Source organism: Drosophila teissieri, chromosome 2R (assembly GCF_016746235.2).
Source record: "Drosophila teissieri strain GT53w chromosome 2R, Prin_Dtei_1.1, whole genome shotgun sequence".
NCBI classification, from domain to species: domain Eukaryota; kingdom Metazoa; phylum Arthropoda; class Insecta; order Diptera; family Drosophilidae; genus Drosophila; species Drosophila teissieri.
This window is the reverse complement of record NC_053030.1, coordinates 5,243,613-5,263,333: the sequence shown is the minus strand read 5'-3', so window position 1 is coordinate 5,263,333 and position 19,721 is coordinate 5,243,613. Positions and strand designations below refer to the sequence as shown.

Sequence of the window (19,721 nt, the reverse complement as noted above, 5' to 3'; positions counted from 1 at the left end):
TCGAAACCATGATTTTTACATTTGTGCAAGTGATAACAAATCATATAGATTTTATTTTAAGGAGCATACAAAGTTGTTCTATATACATTAAAGATTTTAAAACCAAAACATTTTTAGACACTTTTTGACAGCAATTACAATTTTTGACTTTCGAAAAGATATTAGTTTATCGACGACAAGAAACCCTTTCGAGTATTAAAATGTTTGGTTTGTTGAATTTAGACTAAAATTGTTAGCAGCATCACTTACGCAAATTATGATGTCAGCGGTGATATGACTTAAAGGATCCTTGTAAAATTTGTTGAAATACAATTTTCACTTTTGAAGAAAAAATTTTCTTTATTACTTATAAATTTAAATGTCTTCAAAACCTTACAAAACTACTTAAAAAAAACTTTTTTTTCGGTCTCTAAAGGTAGTTTCCCCCTTAAAGAAATAACCTTTTTTGGGTTTCCATTCCTTTTTAAAAGCTACGCTTGTGGAAAATAGTGTTTTTAAATATTGTAATTAACATTTCAACTATTTTTAAGGCATAATAAATAGGCATGGAAATAAATGTTAGCGAGAGATAGCAGTCCGATTTAAATTTTATTTAAATATAAAGCATTTAGCGCAATGTCCCATAGACATGCATTGCATGCTTGTTTTCCCATATCAGTGTATAATAATTGATGTTCCTAACTAAACCGATTGACATGAAAAACAAAGATTTCAGCTAGAGTGACAGTTCAGCAATTAAATTTCGCACCGTTGAAGTGCAGATTGCTTTCCAATTAACCACCTGGTAATATGAATATTCCAAAGCCAATTGCCCAGGCAGTCAGAGCCAAGACCATGGCTAAAAGCGAACAGGTTTTCTTTCTGCCATTTTGACTGACCTTGCCCAACAAAACGTCACAAAGGGGCATGTTTCTCCCCATCCCCTTGCGATTTTCACTCCAGCACAGAAACATGTTTTCTGAAAAGTGCGAACAACGAAGAACATTCTGGATAAGCATTTAAGTTTCGTTTGAATTACTCGGAATTTCTGCTTGGGTAATGAAGCACCCTTCACGCAATGACGTCAACGGAGCTCATTGAACTTGCACAGCATCAAATATCATCCAGAAATGTTCTCTACTCCTCAAATGCTGTTAATTCTCGTCTGACAAGCATCAGCTAAGAGCTCTCTATATGCGTAGTGCAGTTTGTACCCTGCCAAGTTGGGAGTTTCAGCTGATGCATGGGAAAATTCTAAACAGAGTGAAGTACAGTTCATTGCGGATGCTTTAATGAATATTGGTGCACTTGTGCCCATCCTACAACTAAAATTAATAATAATAATAATTTGGCATTGGTAATATTTGTAATATTTGCTTTAGCAATGGGCCTGAAATATTTTATTTGTGTTTGCGATAAATCTGTAGTGTTAATAAGCAAATTTGACTCGGTTGCGTTTTTAAGAGTGTTTCCATCGTCGATGGATGATCGAGCTGGCTCTCCCCATTTTCATATGCTGGTTGCTTATTCTCGCATACTGGTTTAGAGTCATTATTACTGCGCTTTTTCACGACTTTTTCCATTGAGACTTCTGTTCACAAAATCTTCTGTTCTAAACGATACCCAGTTCAGTTTCATTCCCAGCTTCTGCGATGCCACTTGTGCGCGATCTTCGCTAAGCCGGATTCCCCGTACTGCAAGCTGGAAGAACCGTGACCAGAAACAGTAACCGCCACTCGGATTGGATTATTACCTGGTAATGAAAGTGGAGACCCCGAACTAATGGGGTAATAAAACAGGTGTTGCCGACAGGCGGGGCTGTGAAATAATTGCTTATAATCAAACACCCTAATGGAGTTCACTATTCTTGTGACTATCAAGTCCATAGGGACAATTAACGACAACAATGGCGAGTTCATTAACACTTGAACCGAACTATGTGGTGGGGCTTCAGCACTGCAATCAGTCGTTCTTACAAGTGCATAATGTGTAATTAGTTGGAATTTGTGGAATATGATTAAATATTGACCCAGGCACTTTGCACGGCCACCACGTGTGAAATTTGCATGTGCTGCACTTTGAGATCGCGGTGGCATCATCATTGTTATCTGCCAAATACGTGTCAAACTCTCAACCCAGTGACCTGATTAGCCGTTGGCGAACTGGTAACGCAGTGGATAATGGCTTATCAGGGAGCGGCTCCTCCGCAATCGCAGGGTTCACCAGGGCAAGGCTGGGTCTGGCTCTGCGTCTTGGTTGTAGGGATAGAATTCAGGCCAAGGCTGGTCGAAGTACACTTTCAAGAGCACATATTTTGGAGAGGAGGCTGGATACTGGAGTCAAGTATTATACAATAAAAATGTACATATATTTTTAATTTACGAAGATAAACCTATTTATATATTGATTACTGGAAACAGCTCCAAAGGTAGTATAATGTAAATATTTAGTATCTAATGAAGCCAATTGCTTAACACGTTGAAGAAGCTTAATATATTCCTCTATAATTCATGTGGGTTCGCGCTCCATCAATTAGGTATAGCAGATTCACTAAATATAGCTTCAGCTCTGTGACACACTGTTATCACTCATTGGCTGTCTCCTTCGCTCTATCGCGATGTTCATTGTTGTTCGGTTTCTAGTTAATATTTAATGGTCGCATACATGTGTAACAACAAACAGCAATTCGCCTGGGACTGTCACCATTTGGCCCCATTCTGGGGGCCCCATTCCGTTCGGGGGCTCAGTTTCACACTTGGAGTCGAGCGGAGCACAGCCCATCAATGGTAACAACAGGAAAATCACCCACCAGTGGCATGCCGAATCGCCCTGAAATTTCAATGTCAATCTGGGGGGCGAAATGTCGCTAGCAGTCATATTGCGTTTTTCTCAACCAGATTTATGTTTATTTACTTTTGGCGCGAGCGAAGAGCGTTCAGTAGTGCACCCCCTTATGGCCACTTTGTAACTATAGTTTGGGCCTTTTTTAGACGACCTGCAGTGGATCCCGCACCATGCCCACCATCGAGCACAAGTTAAACATCACCGAGGAGGAGGTTCCTGAGCACATCCGGCGACTTGCCCAGGAGCACGGCGAATGTCCCAGCTCCAAGGATAAGGTCATCGAAGAATTCCGTAACTACATATTAGGTTGGTTATATAAGAAGTCAAAGGTGCCTATCCAAACGACCCTTAACTAATCCCCTTTAGAACACAATGAATGCCAGCCACACCGAAATGATGCGAGGTACCTGGAGAAATTTTTAAGAGCCCGATACTGGAAAATCGAGAACAGTTACAAATTGGTAAGACAACTTAAGAAAATCTATATTATAGAAGTATGCAAAATCTACGTATTACGTATGGATTTCAGCTCTGCAGCTACTACAAGTTTCGGGAGCAGAACAAAAGCTATTATGAGAAGGTCCGACCTCTGGATCTGCGACACGTTGGACAATCGGACATCCTGACAGTAACTCCCTATCGGGATCAACATGGCCACAGGATACTCATCTACCGTTTTGGACTGTGGCGACCCAATCGAGTAACCGTAGACGATATATTCCGTGCCACCATTGTCCTGCAGGAACTGGGGAGCTTGGAACCCATCTCACAGATCGTCGGAGGAGTGGGAATATTCGATCTGAAGGATCTGGGCTTGGAACACATACTGCACCTGAGTCCCAGCGTGGCTCAGAAGATGATTATTCTATTGGTATGATAACACGTAAAGTTGTAAATCTTTCGTAGACATCAGGCCTTTTTATTACATCTAAAAACTGTTTAACCAACATTTCACTTACAGACCTCAATGCCCATTAGAACATCCGCCTTCCATATTGTAAACCAGAATTGGGTCTTCAACGCGGCATTCAAGATATTCAAGCCTTTTCTTAATGCCGCCATGCGAGAAAGGCTCTACATCCATGGCAGTGATATGACTTCCCTGCACAAACACATCAACCCGGAACATCTTCCCAAGCGGTAAGTAATGGAATTATTAATTATTATTATTTATGAGAATTTGACAAATGCACCAAAACTAACACCGTTTCAGATATGGCGGCTTGCACGAGGATTACTCTTATACGCTCTGGTTGGATATGCTGAAGGAGCAGTGTTCGGGTAATAGTGTCCAAAAGGATATGGAGCAATTGGGATTCATTTTTGACCAGGCCTAAAATGATATGCTATGCTCCACTTGGTACCAATGGTCTCTCAGTTGACTTTTCAAAATATTAAAGGGAAACAAGAATATCTTATTTGTAATTTTGTACTACTTAGGTGTAATTTAATAATTCAAAATTGAAATGAAGCAAAGGAGGTGATATTTTTCAAAATTAAAGAATTTTGAAATTGACTAGAATATAATATGTATTATTCACCATACCCACAACATCCCAACAATTTGAGGTTGGAAGCGACCTTAAATGTAATGCCCAATACATTTGGTGGCCACATCAATGACCCATGGGCTATCACGACCGAATTTAGGGCAATAGGCAATAATAATTTGCTCCTAACCGAATCAAATGGCCCAGCCAGCCCGCAAAAGATTCGTTTCGGTTAGGATGTACAGCATATTGGTCCTTCGAGTTTTATGCGATTCGTATGCAAAGTGCGTTAGGTGCCAGAGCGAGACAACTAGCTGCACGCCCATTCTGCGTTATGGTAATTGAGTGTTGGACAACGCATAAAATGCAGTCGGCGGCCATAAATATGTTTGCACTAGTCTTGTCACCGGATGCGAGCGAGAGGCGAGATCGAGCTTGAGGGAAAGAGAGGGAGCGGTCGCTGGGGATTCCTCCATCTGACCGTTGCGAATACGTTTGATATTTTTTATTGAATCCCGTTGTCTCAACGCCAGCCCCGTCCGCCGGAAGTCATTGCCGTCTGCGTAAAAAACGGAAGAGAATATCGTTTGGTTGTACTTCATTTCTATCTCGACCTTTGGGTACTCTGTATTGTCGATAAGCATTCCTGGTTAATATTTTAGAAATGGTTTTTGTGTAACCTATAACTTTAGAGTTTAGTTCTGCATAGACTTTTTATGAACTTAATTATAACGTGTATAAATATTTTGTATGGTTGAACTCTTTGTTCCGGTCAGGTTTGCCTGTCCAAGTGCAGGGTATCCACACTCAGTCTCCTATCCCCGCTTCTCCCCTCAGTGTCCTTGCTGTGCCCTCTGGTCAACGATAGTGAAATTGATTTCGATGCTACCGGGGGTCTAGGTTGGCATTATGTGTGTGTGGCTGATTTGGGGTGGGGGCTGGCCATAATCTGTGTGCGTGCTGGACAGCTGTGTGAGTGCGTATAAAGGACAGCGACATTTGTGCGATTAAAGCGACAAGATTAAAAAATTTATTGCGCAAATATTTATGGGGGGGACAGTAACACAGTGGCAGTCAGAACGGAGAAAACATTCGGACAAAAAACACACATCACATAGCCTACATTTGGGGGCACGACCAATGCGCATTATTAGTTGGCTTTTTGGCATTTTGGCTTCTGGCAACACGTGTGTGAGGCAAAACCGAACTGGACATAATTTATGGCTTGCAAACTGAATTTATTCGAGTTTTATTGAAAAACAAAGAAGGCGGTCAGAAGGGCAAAGGATTCGCCTTCTCCAACATGTGTTGTCTTTTAAGTAGCCAATATCTTGGGGATTTTGATCTATACATATATCATCAGGGACGATGGAAAATAAATCTTGTTGACCAGTAACTAAGGAAAATGAATTTCTAACTGAGCTAACGTAAATCAGAATCCATTTGTAACCGCCTAGTGCGCTAGGATAATTAACTTTTAAATAAGCACCTATTGCTACTTGTTCGATCCTTAAATAGCTTATGGTCCATCTCTCCTATTAGTATGCAACTAATTTTACTAAATTTACTCTTGAAATAACCTCCGATTTATTATTCTGTGGACATGCAGACAGTACAATCCCCCATAGAACTTCCCAATTTCGTACTCATCTACAGCTCACTTCCGAAATTGGCCATATTATCCAGGCGACACATTTGAGGGCGTTCCCCGGCTGTCAACTGTCACCGAAGGCAGTGTCAAACTGACAGTAGTTGACATCCGTTGACATCCGTTGACAGTGTACCTGACCTTCAATTTTTCCCTCTCTCCCAGGAGGTATGTTTGCAACCCTAAACGGATAATTGATTCCTAATGAGCTGGCAAGGGTGCCCCCGACCGAATCAACCCCTCACTCACAAGCCGTTTCGGTTTCCTTATCACCGAAGGCAGTTTATCACGCAGCGATTGGCAGGCAGATTCCAGGCTTAAAGCAAAACAATGGGAGCAAATAAATTATGTCCAGCGATTTGTAAACAAACATAAACTGGGCTGAACGGGGGTCATTTTCCCACTGCCCCGCGAAATGGGGATTATTGGGATTGTTCGGTCTTGGGGGATTTCCGTAAATAAGGACCAGGGCAGAATAATTGAAATATTCGCTGTCAATTTGTTGACTCCAGAAGACGACGATTCCTGGCCCGAGGCGAAGGTGTATGCCGCGTAAATGGTGCATCTTTATGGCCCTGTTGCCACAGACACCGATTACCACAGGTCCTGCCGCAGGACGAAGCTTGTTTGCTCGGCAAGGACCTCCCAAGTGATAAATGGTTGTGCAATTTATTTACTTTGCACTACCGGTTGCCAACTGAGTGTGCCAATGGAAATTATATCTGATTATGAGATATTGAAACATCACGTTGGGAAATTTTCTGTTTATATATTGGAAATCTGATTTCCTAACAATTAACCAACGAAGATTTTTAAAGACAACATGATATTACCATGATATGTTTAGGGTTTCTGAATCATAACTACTTTTTAACATAATGCTGTATAGCTCCCATCCTAAAACTAAAATTGGTGCACATGCATTAACTTCCAGTCTATTTCCAAGTTGACTCTCTTGTTCTCGATCCCCTGTCACAAGGAATTGATACTATATTGGAAAAGTAGGAGCATACATCGAGTAAAAATCATTGTGTAGCACAAAGGCGACCCCCAATGGAGTTCAACTCCCGCTGAGATGTGCACTGAGACCTGTGGCTAAAAAGGAGGTGGTGGGTGGTTTCCACTGGGGTACGGAAGGTAAATTGTGGTGAACATGTCAACGTTATTTGATTTTTCAAAATCGATTTTCTGTAGATTTACCGGGAGTCGCTTCTGATAAAACACGACTTTACTTCGTGCTTAAAGTGCACTTGAGGCGATGATCTGCGGGATTCCGGGGAGACGGGGATGGACGGTCGGGTACAATCAATCACATCACCACATGGCCTGATGAAGGGGTGGCGGGGTGGCGACCATGCTGGAGCGCCTTTTCCCAGTAGGTTGTAATGCTGCCTAATCCGGCGTAATAAACATTGTCAAATGCGTTCACTCGATGCGGGAAGATATCATTATTGACATCCACATACACATCATCATCAGCGGCAACAATTGAAATGCAATTGAAAGGAATCGCGTACAAATATTTGCACTCGGATTCAGCTCCAGTTGACAATCGAAGCCCCTCGAAGTTCGGAACGGATGCAAATGAGAGCTATAAAATCAAAGTAACACGACTGTGGCATACCTGCGGAATCGAAAACTCCCTTTTGTTAAAAAAAGGTAAAGAGGAAAAAAGGACGCGAATAAATAGTGTGACATACAGATAAACATTTGCTACATGATATACAACAAAATTTATCGAAGATAATTTAGAAAATCGTCATTGTATTAACAGGTTTTACATCAGTACTATTGGGATGTTTACAAAACTTAATTTATTATATCTATATAAGTATAGAGCTTAGAGCCGATTGTGTAGCTTGAAGATTTTGATTACTAATAATAACTATTGCTCAGGAGCCGTCTTTCTGATCCTAACGCCCTTGTTTCTGCAGGACTATCTTTTTCCCATCTGTACAATATCTGTTTCATTGCATACTTTCAGGCACGGGGGTTAAGTGCAAATAAGAAAACCGAAAAGTTTGCCAACACGTGGCTGAAAGCCCGAACTCCAGCCAACTGACTGCCCCCGATTCTCAGTTGATTATTAACAATATTTTTAATTGGCCGCAGGTAAATATTTGCACACCTTTAACCCTTTTTAATATGCTTAAGTGCTGCTCCTGCCTGACCGTCGAGCTGTCTTTTTCTACTGTCGATTTTTCATCCTTCTCTGGTGAACCGCCCCCAATCCCCGCATATACTGGAAATCAGCACAGACAACCAAATGGAGCATACAGAGGATAATTCGATTGTGTTCAATTTAATTTTGACAAGCTTCAATGAAGCCCAGCACCCCCTACCCACCCTCTCATTTCCCTTTGCTTTTTCCCTCGCTCTTCCCACCCACAGCAGTTGATTTGATTTTGTTTTATGTTTTTCCTGCTGGCAGAGGGGCTGCTGTCTCGAAGAGTCCTGTTTTATGCCATCTTCCGCCCCTTGCCGATTCCTTTCGACACAACAATTGCGTGGAGAATGGGTGTGCCCGGGATGTCAAGGGGGAGGTGGATTCGGCAACAAGGCCCAGTTGTCGCAGCAAGTGGAACAAAGTTTTGTGGTCACTTTTGCGGCTCGCAAGCTAACCAAATACGGAATAGTTCTCTGGGGGAAGGAGTTCATTGAAATTCTCCACAGGCGAATAAAAAAAGTTTTAACCACAAATCGTAAAACAATCCATTAAATTTTCTTAAAAATTTGTGTAATAGAAAAACATACATTTTATAGATGCTAACACATGGGTTAAAAAATAATAAATGTTAAAATAATTATTTGCCGTTTCCAAAAACTAATAGTGTTCAAGCTTTTATAATAATAAGCAATAATATTAAAAGCATCATATATTAAAGCAATTTAACAATTTAGAATGGCAGAAATCATTGCAAATAGCTGTTCAAAAGATAGCATCTTGGCTTCTCAAAATCGCTACCCCTGTGGTTTTAGGTACCACAGATCTTTTGCCAAATAATTAACCAAAAAGTATTATAATTTTTAGGAATCTTTCAATATGAAAGGTGAATTGGCTTAGTAGTCCCACATTCTCTGACGACCCAGAACTTGTTGCTCAAACAAAGCGAAAGGCTTTCGATATCTCACAACAATATTACATTAGAGCAATCTGTTTGGCCAGCGAAGACAAAACATTTGCTCAAAACACAAAACCAGAAAAAAGGGACCAAATTAAAGTAAAACAAGAGCACCCCGTGTCCAAGTTGGGCCGTCGGAGGCTCCTTAGGTCTGTACTCCATTTCCGCTGGCTCAGCATAAAGATGCACCTGTGCACCATGGAATCCTTTGGCCAAAGCAAACACACACATGGCCATGGAGTGGGCAGTGTATTATATACGAGCCAAAACAAATCGAGCGACTTATCTCGGCTAAAACATCTCCCATTGACTTATGCACTGGAAAATGGAACAGTGGACCTGGATGTGGATGTGGATGTGGATATGGATTTGTGTTTGTGCGACCCCCTCCTGCAGATACTTTCCTATATGGATATGTGTACATACATATGGGTACATCCATCTCCGACTGCTTGTGGCGATGGCCAGCCAAATGAGACTGGAAATCGGTAAACGGGGCTATGTGGGAATTTCCGTGGTAGTTGCTCATAAATATTCAGACACCAACACATTCGCAAAATGGGAGAGCCACACCAACAAACACACACACACGCACACAGTGGCAAAGTGGGCGGAGCCGACGACAGCATAAGGTGTGTCTGTGTATCTATGTGTGCCATTTTTTATGCGCTCCATGGCAATTCAAAACGCCTACTTCAAGAGCTCTGCCAAAATAAACCGAGCAGCAGAGCAGCCACACCAACGGTTGCCTTTCCACCACCAACAAAGTGGAACCCCAGACCTCCTGCACAGTGGTCAAGAGTTTGCTATCACGCATTTCCCTAACAAAGAGATACCTAAACTTTCTATTTTTTATTGCTATATGTTCCGAAATTTAAACATTAAATAAATTGTAAGTATATAATATATGTGCTCAACTGTTCGTAAAATAAAAGTAATTCAATTATGAGGCACTGCACCGGTTAAACCTTTATGTATGGTATTTAGGTTAGGCAAAAATTGTTCTGGCACGTTGAGCAGTTCAGTTTTGGTAGACTGTTTCAATTGTTTGAACTACCACTTGCTATGTTTCTTTAATACTTAACAATAATACTTAATACTTTAATGCTTAACAAATTTAAACACTTACTAAAATTGTTTATGTTAATTAAAGTTGTACAAATTCAGAAATATATATATTTTATACATGCATACAAGTATTTGCTATTTCCATCCCACTGTGCAGTGCACAGAATCTACGAAGCTTTCCCGGTGCGACTGTTGTGCGAGAGAGCAGCAACCGGCGAAAGCACCAACAACAACTACAAGTACACCGCCCTTCCGCCCCTTTCCTTCCACTGGAACTGCCATTTCCACGATTCCAGCAGGAGTTCCCTCGCAGCAAAAAGCCATCAGCGAATGGCGTTCGAGCTCGGGTTTGGTTGTTGTTGTGCTGGTCGGCTTTTTGGTTTTGGCAAGTCGTTTTGTTTGTCGGCTGTTGGGAAAAGGAATGGGTATGTGTGGGTGTGGGTGTGCTATGTGTATGGGAATGGGAATGGGAATGGGTGTGCGCGCGTTGCGTTGCAGAGCATCCAGAGCAGAGCTTCCAGAGCAGAGCCACCCTCCAGTCAGAGTCAGATTCAGTCCGGCCGTAGTTGAACCGGACCCGGAGTTCAGTCGCCACCGTTAACTCTTTCACATTGGACGCGAAAAGCGCGTTCGCGAAATTAGTGAGCAAAATTGGAAAGAGAGCGAGCTTATAAACGAATTAAGCCCCAAAGTGCGGAAAGTGATCGCTTGAATAAAAGCATACTTACATTTGAAATCATAAATAATTAAGCCAATCTCTTACAACGAAAATTAACAAACCGCCGACCAAATAAACACTGAAGTAATTCAGTACATAACTGAAAGAATCTAGGGTAAACCCTAAAAAACGTAATCTAAATCCAGAGAACAAGATAAAACTAAGCTGAACCGCAGGCCAAAAGCCAGTGTTTGGTTCCGTGAACCCCGATCGCGTAGTTGACCTTTGAGACCACCCACTACCACCACCACCCACCAAACACCACGGACACACCCTTGCATGTGAGACCCGTAATCGACCCTGTCCGGTCCCTGGTCGATCCAATGAAAATGGAAGATCCCACCATAAACGACACGTACGTGCAGGAGTTCGATCTGCACCACCTGGAGGTGGGCGGAAATGGAGCTGGTCAGGCGCACGGAGCCGGCGCCGCATCCCAGGCGACGGCCCTTGGCCATGTGAAGCGCGAGGATCACAGTCCGCCGCAGCCGGTGGCGGTGAAATGGACGACGATTCACGGCGATCCAACGAATCCGGACGATGAGCCGGACTCGCTGCCGCTGTCCGGACCAGAACCCGCCGGAGCAGTCGAAGTCTCTCCATCGCCGCACATAAAGCTGAGGTCCTTCTCCGGCCATCACCAGTGGCACATGGATGAACGGCGCCTGCAACCGCTCTCTCCGCCACCAGAGCAGTATGGTCCGCTGCCCGGACAGGCGATTCTGGTGAACACATCTTCGGGAGCGGGTGTTCCAGGCGGAGTGCCCTCAACGCCGCCGGAAACGCCACCCGTAGTGGGCTCGCCCACCGGCAGCAGCAGCTGTCCGGCTCAGACTTACGCACACCACTATGCCAGGACACCGGGAAGTTCCGTATCCGCCTCCGCCGCCGCTGCAGCAGCTGCCTCTGCCGGAGCAGCGTCGGTGAGTGCCGGACTGAGCCACGACATGATGTGGCTGACCAACTCGATCCGGGCGGACCAGCAGCCGCTGGATCTACGACCTTTGCCCTATCCGGGCTCCCAGGAGGAGGCGGAGGAGTGGGACAGGCAGCGGGACTACGCCTTGCAGGCGGCGGCAGCTCATCACCACCATCATGGACAGCCGTTGATGCAGGCGCAGCATCATCCGCATGGACACGGCGGTCATCCCCACCAGGTGATGCTGCAGCAGAGCAAGTACCCGCATCACCATCACCACCACTTCCACAATCTGGAACTGACGCCCATCAACATGCATTCAAATTCGTACGGCAGTGCATCGGGATCCCTGACGCCAACTTGTCTGCCCCAAGTGCCCAGCAACGGGAGTGGCAGCAGCGGGGGCGGAGGAGGCAGTGGAAGCGGGAGCGGTGGACCCGGCAGCGTGGGTGGCGGATCATGCGTCATCACACGGGCTGCCCTCCAACCCTGCCGCCCACTCTCCGCCAGCTCAACCAGATCCTCAAACAACATGTCGCCCAGAACATGTTCGGGTGCCTACAGCAATGCCACGTTAGAGGATTGCCTCAATGACGACATGCTGACCACGTTGACGGTGCGGGAGCTGAACAAGCGACTCCATGGATGCCCACGGGAGGAGGTAGTGCGTCTGAAGCAGAAGCGACGCACTCTGAAGAATCGCGGCTATGCCCAGAACTGCCGGTCAAAGCGACTCCATCAGCGCCACGAGCTGGAGAAGGCCAACCGGGTGCTCAACCAGGATCTGCACCGCCTGAAGCTGGAGTACTCGAGGGTCTGCCAGGAGCGGGATGCCCTCATGCAGCGTCTGCAGCGAGCGGCAAGTGGGGTGGGCGGTGCAGGAGGTGCATCCGCCGGCGGCGATAGCCAAAGCTCTCCGGAGTTCTACCTCTGACGCCAGTTGGCAGTGGCCAGCGGCTCTTCCGCATCGGCATCCGCATCCTCATCCTCCTCCTCGCAGCAGCAGCACCATCAGCAACTCCATCTCCAGCATCGGGGTCCACAGTGGAATTCCCAGCAGCTGGTCAACTAAGTAGAAATCGTTCCGAGCTTAAGGTACTTCCCAAAGAGTTTGTCATTTCCAAGAGCTTTTCCTAGACACAATGTAAAGTAAATTTGTACTATTTCAAGAATGTTCTCCAAATAGTCTCCACTTTCCAAAAGGTGTTTGTAAAAGCGTTTCCAAAGGGTTAAGTGTCAGAATGGAAATTCTGTTTGTTATACATTCAAAATGATTTATGTTAAACCAAGCGTTATTGTAAGCTTATACCTATTTCTGTGTATTCCTAAATTTAATTTAGTAATTAGGTTGATTTTCAAGAGAAGTGCATTCCCATTACCACCACTGTTGATATTTATTCACGCGATTTAGATAACATTAAGTCACTACATTAAGCACATTTTCCCTCATTAACTTAAAAACATTTCCATTTAATCAATAATGCTGAAAAATTAGTCGGTTTTCAAGGAATTCGGTTGAACTTAGTTACTTTACAATTTTTTATTGGGGCTTTTCGAGCGTTTAATTCGCCATTATTCTGATTGTGACAATAAATTCCGATGAATATCAGTTTGAGAACTTGGAAAGTGATCGACAGAGATTGAGATAGATGAGATGATAGATGAGAAAGAAAAGTGAGAGAGAGTGCCCGTTTGGATGGAACTTTTGCTGATAATCAGTCTGACTAAGGCAAAGATCGATTATAAATAAAACTAATTGGAGCTCGTATGTATAAAGGACAAACATTGTATAAACCCAAGGAACAAAAACAAAAAGGTAATATAACTAGCAGCTTCTGATTATCAATCGCTACATTATTACAAAGTACGAGTTAGTAACACACGCTTATTTGTTGATTAGTTCTAGCCTTAGTTTCTCTACTAGTATTAAGCGAAGCAGAAGCGAATTATAATATCATAGATGCGATAGTTGTTCTAGAGGCCGTGTTTCCCTTTCCCTTTCTTTCCCCTTCCATTCCCCTTCCGTTTCCGTTTTAGCCACACCCCCTCAAAACTCCAACCCTTCAGTAGCAATACATCTAATAAAACTAAAGGTTGTATTACGATTAAACACCGCAAACTGAAAGAACCGATGTATAAAGTGAAACTGGATCGAACCGAAGAACAAAACTCAACTGAAGTAAACTAACAAACAAGTCCTATACAATGTAATGAGCACTGAAAACGATGATGGAAAATAATGTACATACACCAACACACTTACGGATAAAGATAAAGGTTCTGTAAATTTAAGATATTTTGAATGGATTCAGATTTCTGTCTTTGTGAAACAAGACGAAGCACACGAATACTGGGCCGGAAAATGAAAGATTAATTACTAACTAAAAACAATTGTGAGTAGTTGATAAGTGTGCATAAAACAATTTAGTAATAAATAAATCTAAATTAATTAATAAACCAAAGTGCGTACGTTTTTGGTCATTTCCTTTCCAGCGCATACATTGAATAAAATTATGTCGGAAACCGAATTATAAAAACAAGTCTAGATTTAAGATTTAACAAAAATGGTTTCTTAAGGTTTGTAATCTTGCTAGTAGGCGTTCGACTTTAGATTCAGTGTAGCATTTTTATTGAATTAGCTATTAAAATTAGCTATTGCATTATTAAATAATCATACGGATTCATTGAGTGATCTTAACGAAGTCCTTTGACTGATTGATAATTTGAACAATTGATAATTCCAATTCGTAAGTCTAACAATGCATTTTTTTATAGTATTCCATTATATCATGATGTATTATTATGTCTCAGGCCACATTCATATCTGGGCTTTAGAAGCCCAGTAGGTCTCAGCTTGCATCATAGATTTGGGGTCTTATCTCGACTCTTTCCGAGAAGCGGATTCTTCTGTGTGGTCTGTCGGCATGGGTAAATGGGCTTCCAGCGATGCCGACCACCACGGGCAACAGTTTAAGAATCAAAATAAACACTTCGATCCCTCCGGGCTCCGATAACTTCAGTCAACAAACTTGGGTCGCGTAACGGCGCATGCAGGAGCACTGGAGGAGTAGGAGATCCAGCCGAAGTGCAGCATTGGATTACAATCGTCAACATGGAGATCAGCATCAGATCAATCGCCATCTGCCGACCCCTAAAGGGGGATACTTTGGAGCAGTCCAGCTTTCAGTTGGGGCGGCGTAATTCGGCAATAATCAGAGGGCCATATCTGCGTTTCCAAGCCGCCTTGCCTGTAATAAATCCCTAATAAAAATCGGTTCTTTTAGTCTGTTTGTTTTCATTTTCATTTCCATTTTGATTTCACTTCTTGCGGTGTCGCCCGCGACGTTATTTCCAGAATCTGGACTTGAATTTATTATTTTTATTTTGATTATATGAGTTTCCTGCCCTACCAAGAACTCGAATCTCTTAGGAGTTTATGTAACCAGACGCATCCACTCGATCGAATAGTTGCGCAAGAGTTTTTGATGAAATTCGGATTTTTTGGCCCGAGTAATGGCGATCGCCATCAAGTCAAGTGGACATTTTTCTTTGACTTCTTTTGCCTTTACTTATTTTTTTCTAGTTTATTTTTCGACGAGCAGGAAGTGTCAAATTTCGCTTTTTTCCGAGCATGCAATAAAATGGAAATAACTGTAGCCGAAATTGGAAACAAGAATCAAGACTGGAAGACGGAAAATACTTTGATTTAGACACAAAATATATAATTCTTATGAAAATGATTCAAAGCTTAATAATATAAGGTAGTAAATAACTAAACATTGTTTTCAAAAAAAGGCACAGAATATGTATATTTTTTACTCTTTTATGTTTAAATTACCTTATTTGCTCTGTCTGGATTTACTTCTCTAGTCTTGTCTGAGTCGAGCACAGCTATATTATGTTTTTAATATTTCCCAACCATTATTTTGTCACTTTCATTGAGCGCACACTCAGACCTTTTGGCTCACAACCAATCCGATAGCGATTCCTGCTCCCATTTCTCTTGAGGTCTGCGACATTTCGGGATTCGGCTTCAAGTGCAGATTAAACAATAATTATGAAATTCTGATGCAAATCGCCGGCGACAGAGAGTCTCCGTGCCCCCAGATCCTCCACCGCCGACTCCCTTTCACATTCCCTGCCGGAGGGCTGACACGAGCAAAGTACTGGGAGCAGGCAGCTTGAGTGGATGTCAAGAGTGGATGAGCTGAGGACTGGGGTTTCGGGAAGAGCCGTTGAGTGCCCAGCATCTTGTCAAATGAAATTTATAGACACGGCAATGACAATCGGTAAATTGTCATGGCCATGGGCTAAGTTCATCTTGGGCATAATCAGTGCTTAGGGGCAGATACCAAACCCAAAGTAAAAACCATCTCGGACAACTGGGATGATTGTGTACATTACTATGGTCCACACACACACACCGCTTGATTATGCCGTGCATTCGGGACACTCTTTTTATGCCTGCACTGCGACGTGTGACGGCTTTGATGAGACGTACACTGCGAAAAAGGGGATATCAGTTAGAGTGGAAAATATGTATGTAATATTAATATATGTATGTATGTAATGTGTATGTATAAAAGGAGGTCGAAAATGCAGAAGACATGTTTCATCTAAAACATACTTAAAGATTTATTTTCTTACATGTTTAATATGAAAATCTCTTTTAAAATAAGAACAGGTATGTCTAGGTCTAACATATTAAGTCATGACAAATATGTAGGTACATATATGTATTCGCAAGGAATAATGATTTTTATATGACAAACAAGGGGTATATTTTATAATTATTTTACTGTATTAAACGTTTTGCTTAAAAATCCGAACACATATCAGTGTTTTAGGAACTCTATTAAATCCAAACGTGGGATTAAAGAGACGCCGGACTTCCCTCAGTGTAGCGATGGGATCGGATGGTGTGGCGTGCGGAATATCTCCTGGCCTATCTGGTGTGCGGGGTGGTGCGTTTTTTATGATGCTCCTCAAGTGGACGAGGACGAAGCGACGTCGAGCGACACGCTTAAGTGGCTCGCATACGCCCCCATCTGCTCGGGCTGGTCTTAATTCAATCGATAGTTCACACATGTAATCGCATGGCCGGATGATTGGGGGGCTTCCTCGTGCATTTTACTTTTACTCCGGTCTACCCGATTTTCCGCCTTTCTCTGGGTTTGCATGCCAAACACGTAGCGTTGACATTGAACGGGGCATGGGGTGTGTTTTGTTCCTAGTTTCCGATCTGACTTTAACCTTAAATCGTTAATGTTAACACATTAGCTTTCCAGCAGTTTGCGGCGTCACTCTGCTCATTAGCCTAATGAAGAGCGGCGAGCAAGTCCTCCAGGAGCTCATTAGTTGTCGTTTTGTTGGGTCCTCGAAAGTTTTTCACCAAAATATGCTCGTAAATCTCGATTTGGCAGCGACCGAAAAGGGAAATTTATCGCGAGGAAGGACAAGTGCCAAAAAGTTTTCGACCAAGTCCTATCAATCATTGATGTGTGTGGGTTTCCAAGGGGGTAAGACACTATGGCTTTAAGGAATTTAAGGATAAAATAATTAAGCCTCTACTTTTCCAGGGCTAGATCTTCCGTATAACTATCCACCTTAGTAAATCAAAAATTTCAGCATGAAAATTTGTTTCGTTTTATCCAAACCTCTTTTTCTTTTTATCTTAGTTTTCACACGCATAAGAACAATGAGTAAGTCGCACCAATTTCGTACAACCTTTGTAAATCGTATAAATTTAATATCCATCTGTCACCTCCTTTCCTCACTGGATTCCTCCCATTTCTAATCTGTGGGCTGGCATCTTGTAAAAATCCTTCCTTTTCTGCAAGGAGGGCGCTTCACTCATCCCATCGAACTGAGTCCATTGTCTTGCGTTTTTTATTGATGCGCTGGCTGCTTTGGCTGTTTTTTACGACTTCACCCCGGCCGCCTGGTGAATGGTCAGTGTCAGTTCAGTATCATCCCCTGCCCAGTCCCAATCTCCTCCAGCAGCATCCGCACATCCGCATATCCTTGGCCATGCTGCCCTGTCCATCGAATGTCCCCGGGGCGATTTTCATACTGGCACATCCGTTCGCAATGTATCTTTATCGTTTTATACCGCTTCCGTGGCCAGGACTCGGGCTCGAAATGCTTCGGCGTCGCATAATTTCCGTAATGACCAATGATATAAATGGAACTCATTTGCCAGGCCCCGCGTTCCTCTGCTCTCTGTGGTATTGATGTCCTGCCGTAAATCGCGTTGCACCCCGCTCCAATGCTCCAAGTTCCTAGTTTCTATGGACATGGACGACTTCGAGTCCTTTAACGTTTGTAATAATAAATTAAATCACATTTCGGATTTTTCGTTTTCTTCTACTCTAGCTAAGGGTTATATGAACTATTTACAAATCAATAGAAGCTAAGATGGAACAAAGTATGAGTTGTACTTCAACTGATGAGTTAGACTTGAATAAATAATCCTAGATGGGTATGGTTAAGAGTAGGTAGAATGACTGTTGATATACTCGATGTAACTTGTTGTTATACCTGTTTCATATTAAGGCAACTACAAGTTCTGTATAACCAACTATTTTTAATTAATTTTAATCTCGCACCCTCCATGAAGCATACACAGTTACTATAAAAGCTATAATACCCCAATGTTCTGACCAATAAGATAGAGCACTTGGGTCTTCGGTGTGAAGGTAGGTTTTTTAGGGCGCTTGGTGTGCGTCCATGTGTGTGGGCCCTGCATGATGCCTGTCCGGTTCATTGGCTGTGGCCCATAAAAAGAGGCAAGTGGAGGAGGGCGAGCCCGTAGCATAAAGCATATGAAGACATTTGCCTTCGCGTGCGACTCCGGGCCATTACAAATTGGTCGAATTTGATTTTGGCCCAAAAAAGCGAGCTGCGGTGTCCACTATTCGAATGCTGGCTTTGGTGGCTTTCGGTTTGGGTTGGGTTGGGTTGGGTTGGGTTGGAAGATGGGCGAAACTATTCTGGGGCAACCTTCGGTGAGCTGTGGGTTTTGCAGAAGGTTGAGCCAGTTGGCAAATGCCCCGCCGTCCCCGCCGTCGCCGACGAAGCCTCAATCTAGATCCGAATGACAAGAAACAGGTAGTGCTGGCGACACAGGTGCATCCAAATTGTTTTTGCCACCATTAAGTTTTGCTTTTCGCTTTTCATTCGGTGTATTATATTCTTTTGGTATTATTGTTTTTTCTTCGCTCCGAGCCGGGTGTTTTCTTTCCGCCGATTCGGCACTTTGATTGTTTGGTTCGTTTTCATTTTTTGTTGCACTGGCTTATGCAAAAAGACAAACAAAGTGCAACCGCTAAAAGCTAGATGAGTAATGAGTACACTTCTACACGGCATAAGATCGGATATGCATATTTATACTTTATGAGGTTCCTGGAATCTCGCATGGAATGCAGCAGGCCATCTTTCAAAGATAAACTACAGCTTTTGATAAGAGTGTTTTGGTGGACCCCATATAGATGTAGAGTCCTAGAAGATGGGGTCTCACGGCGACTATTCTTGGAACCACATAATCTCAGATATGCAATGAGCTGTCGAATAGTTTCAAAACTAACTCAATGTAATACAAATTAGAATAAAATATGAAACATCATATGCACTAATACTGTTATTCTGAATCACGTCTTGAAAACACTGATATTTAAATAATGTTCTGATTATTTGTAGACTCTCAGTTACCTCGAAATGGTGCAACAACCGTGGGAACATAAACAACGGCTTTCCTCACGTTCCGATCGTATGTTCGTATATGTACATATAGATATTTTAACGTATAAGTGATACCCAATGGCATTACAAAAGTCAGACAAGTGCAATGGGATCTTGTGATCGGCGATCGGGTGCTGAATTCAACAGGGTAATATTCTGAATTTGATTATGGGTGTTCCTTAAATTATGTTCC

At 42.9% G+C, this 19,721-nt stretch overlaps 2 protein-coding genes across 3 annotated transcripts; both read left to right on the top strand.

The window, feature by feature from the left end:
* Nucleotides 1-1,586: 1,586 nt before the first annotated feature.
* Nucleotides 1,587-4,313, top strand: LOC122613482 (alpha-tocopherol transfer protein). 2 transcript variants are annotated; one of them, XM_043787683.1, is made up of 6 exons: nt 1,587-1,735; nt 2,970-3,129; nt 3,190-3,284; nt 3,353-3,694; nt 3,785-3,963; nt 4,037-4,313. In XM_043787683.1, exons 2-6 carry the CDS (start codon nt 2,994-2,996, stop codon nt 4,158-4,160), a joined length of 876 nt encoding a protein of 291 aa, XP_043643618.1. In that variant the 5' UTR covers nt 1,587-1,735; nt 2,970-2,993; the 3' UTR covers nt 4,161-4,313. The 2 variants fall into 2 exon arrangements, with proteins under 2 accessions (XP_043643618.1, XP_043643617.1); XM_043787682.1 differs by lacking the exon at nt 1,587-1,735 and adding an exon at nt 2,655-2,765.
* A 6,350-nt stretch (nt 4,314-10,663) lies between these two features.
* LOC122612743 (transcription factor Maf) lies at nt 10,664-14,209 on the top strand. Its single transcript, XM_043786555.1, has one exon. It carries the CDS (start codon nt 11,193-11,195, stop codon nt 12,720-12,722), a length of 1,530 nt encoding a protein of 509 aa, XP_043642490.1. The 5' UTR covers nt 10,664-11,192; the 3' UTR covers nt 12,723-14,209.
* The last annotated feature ends 5,512 nt before the right edge of the window (nt 14,210-19,721 follow it).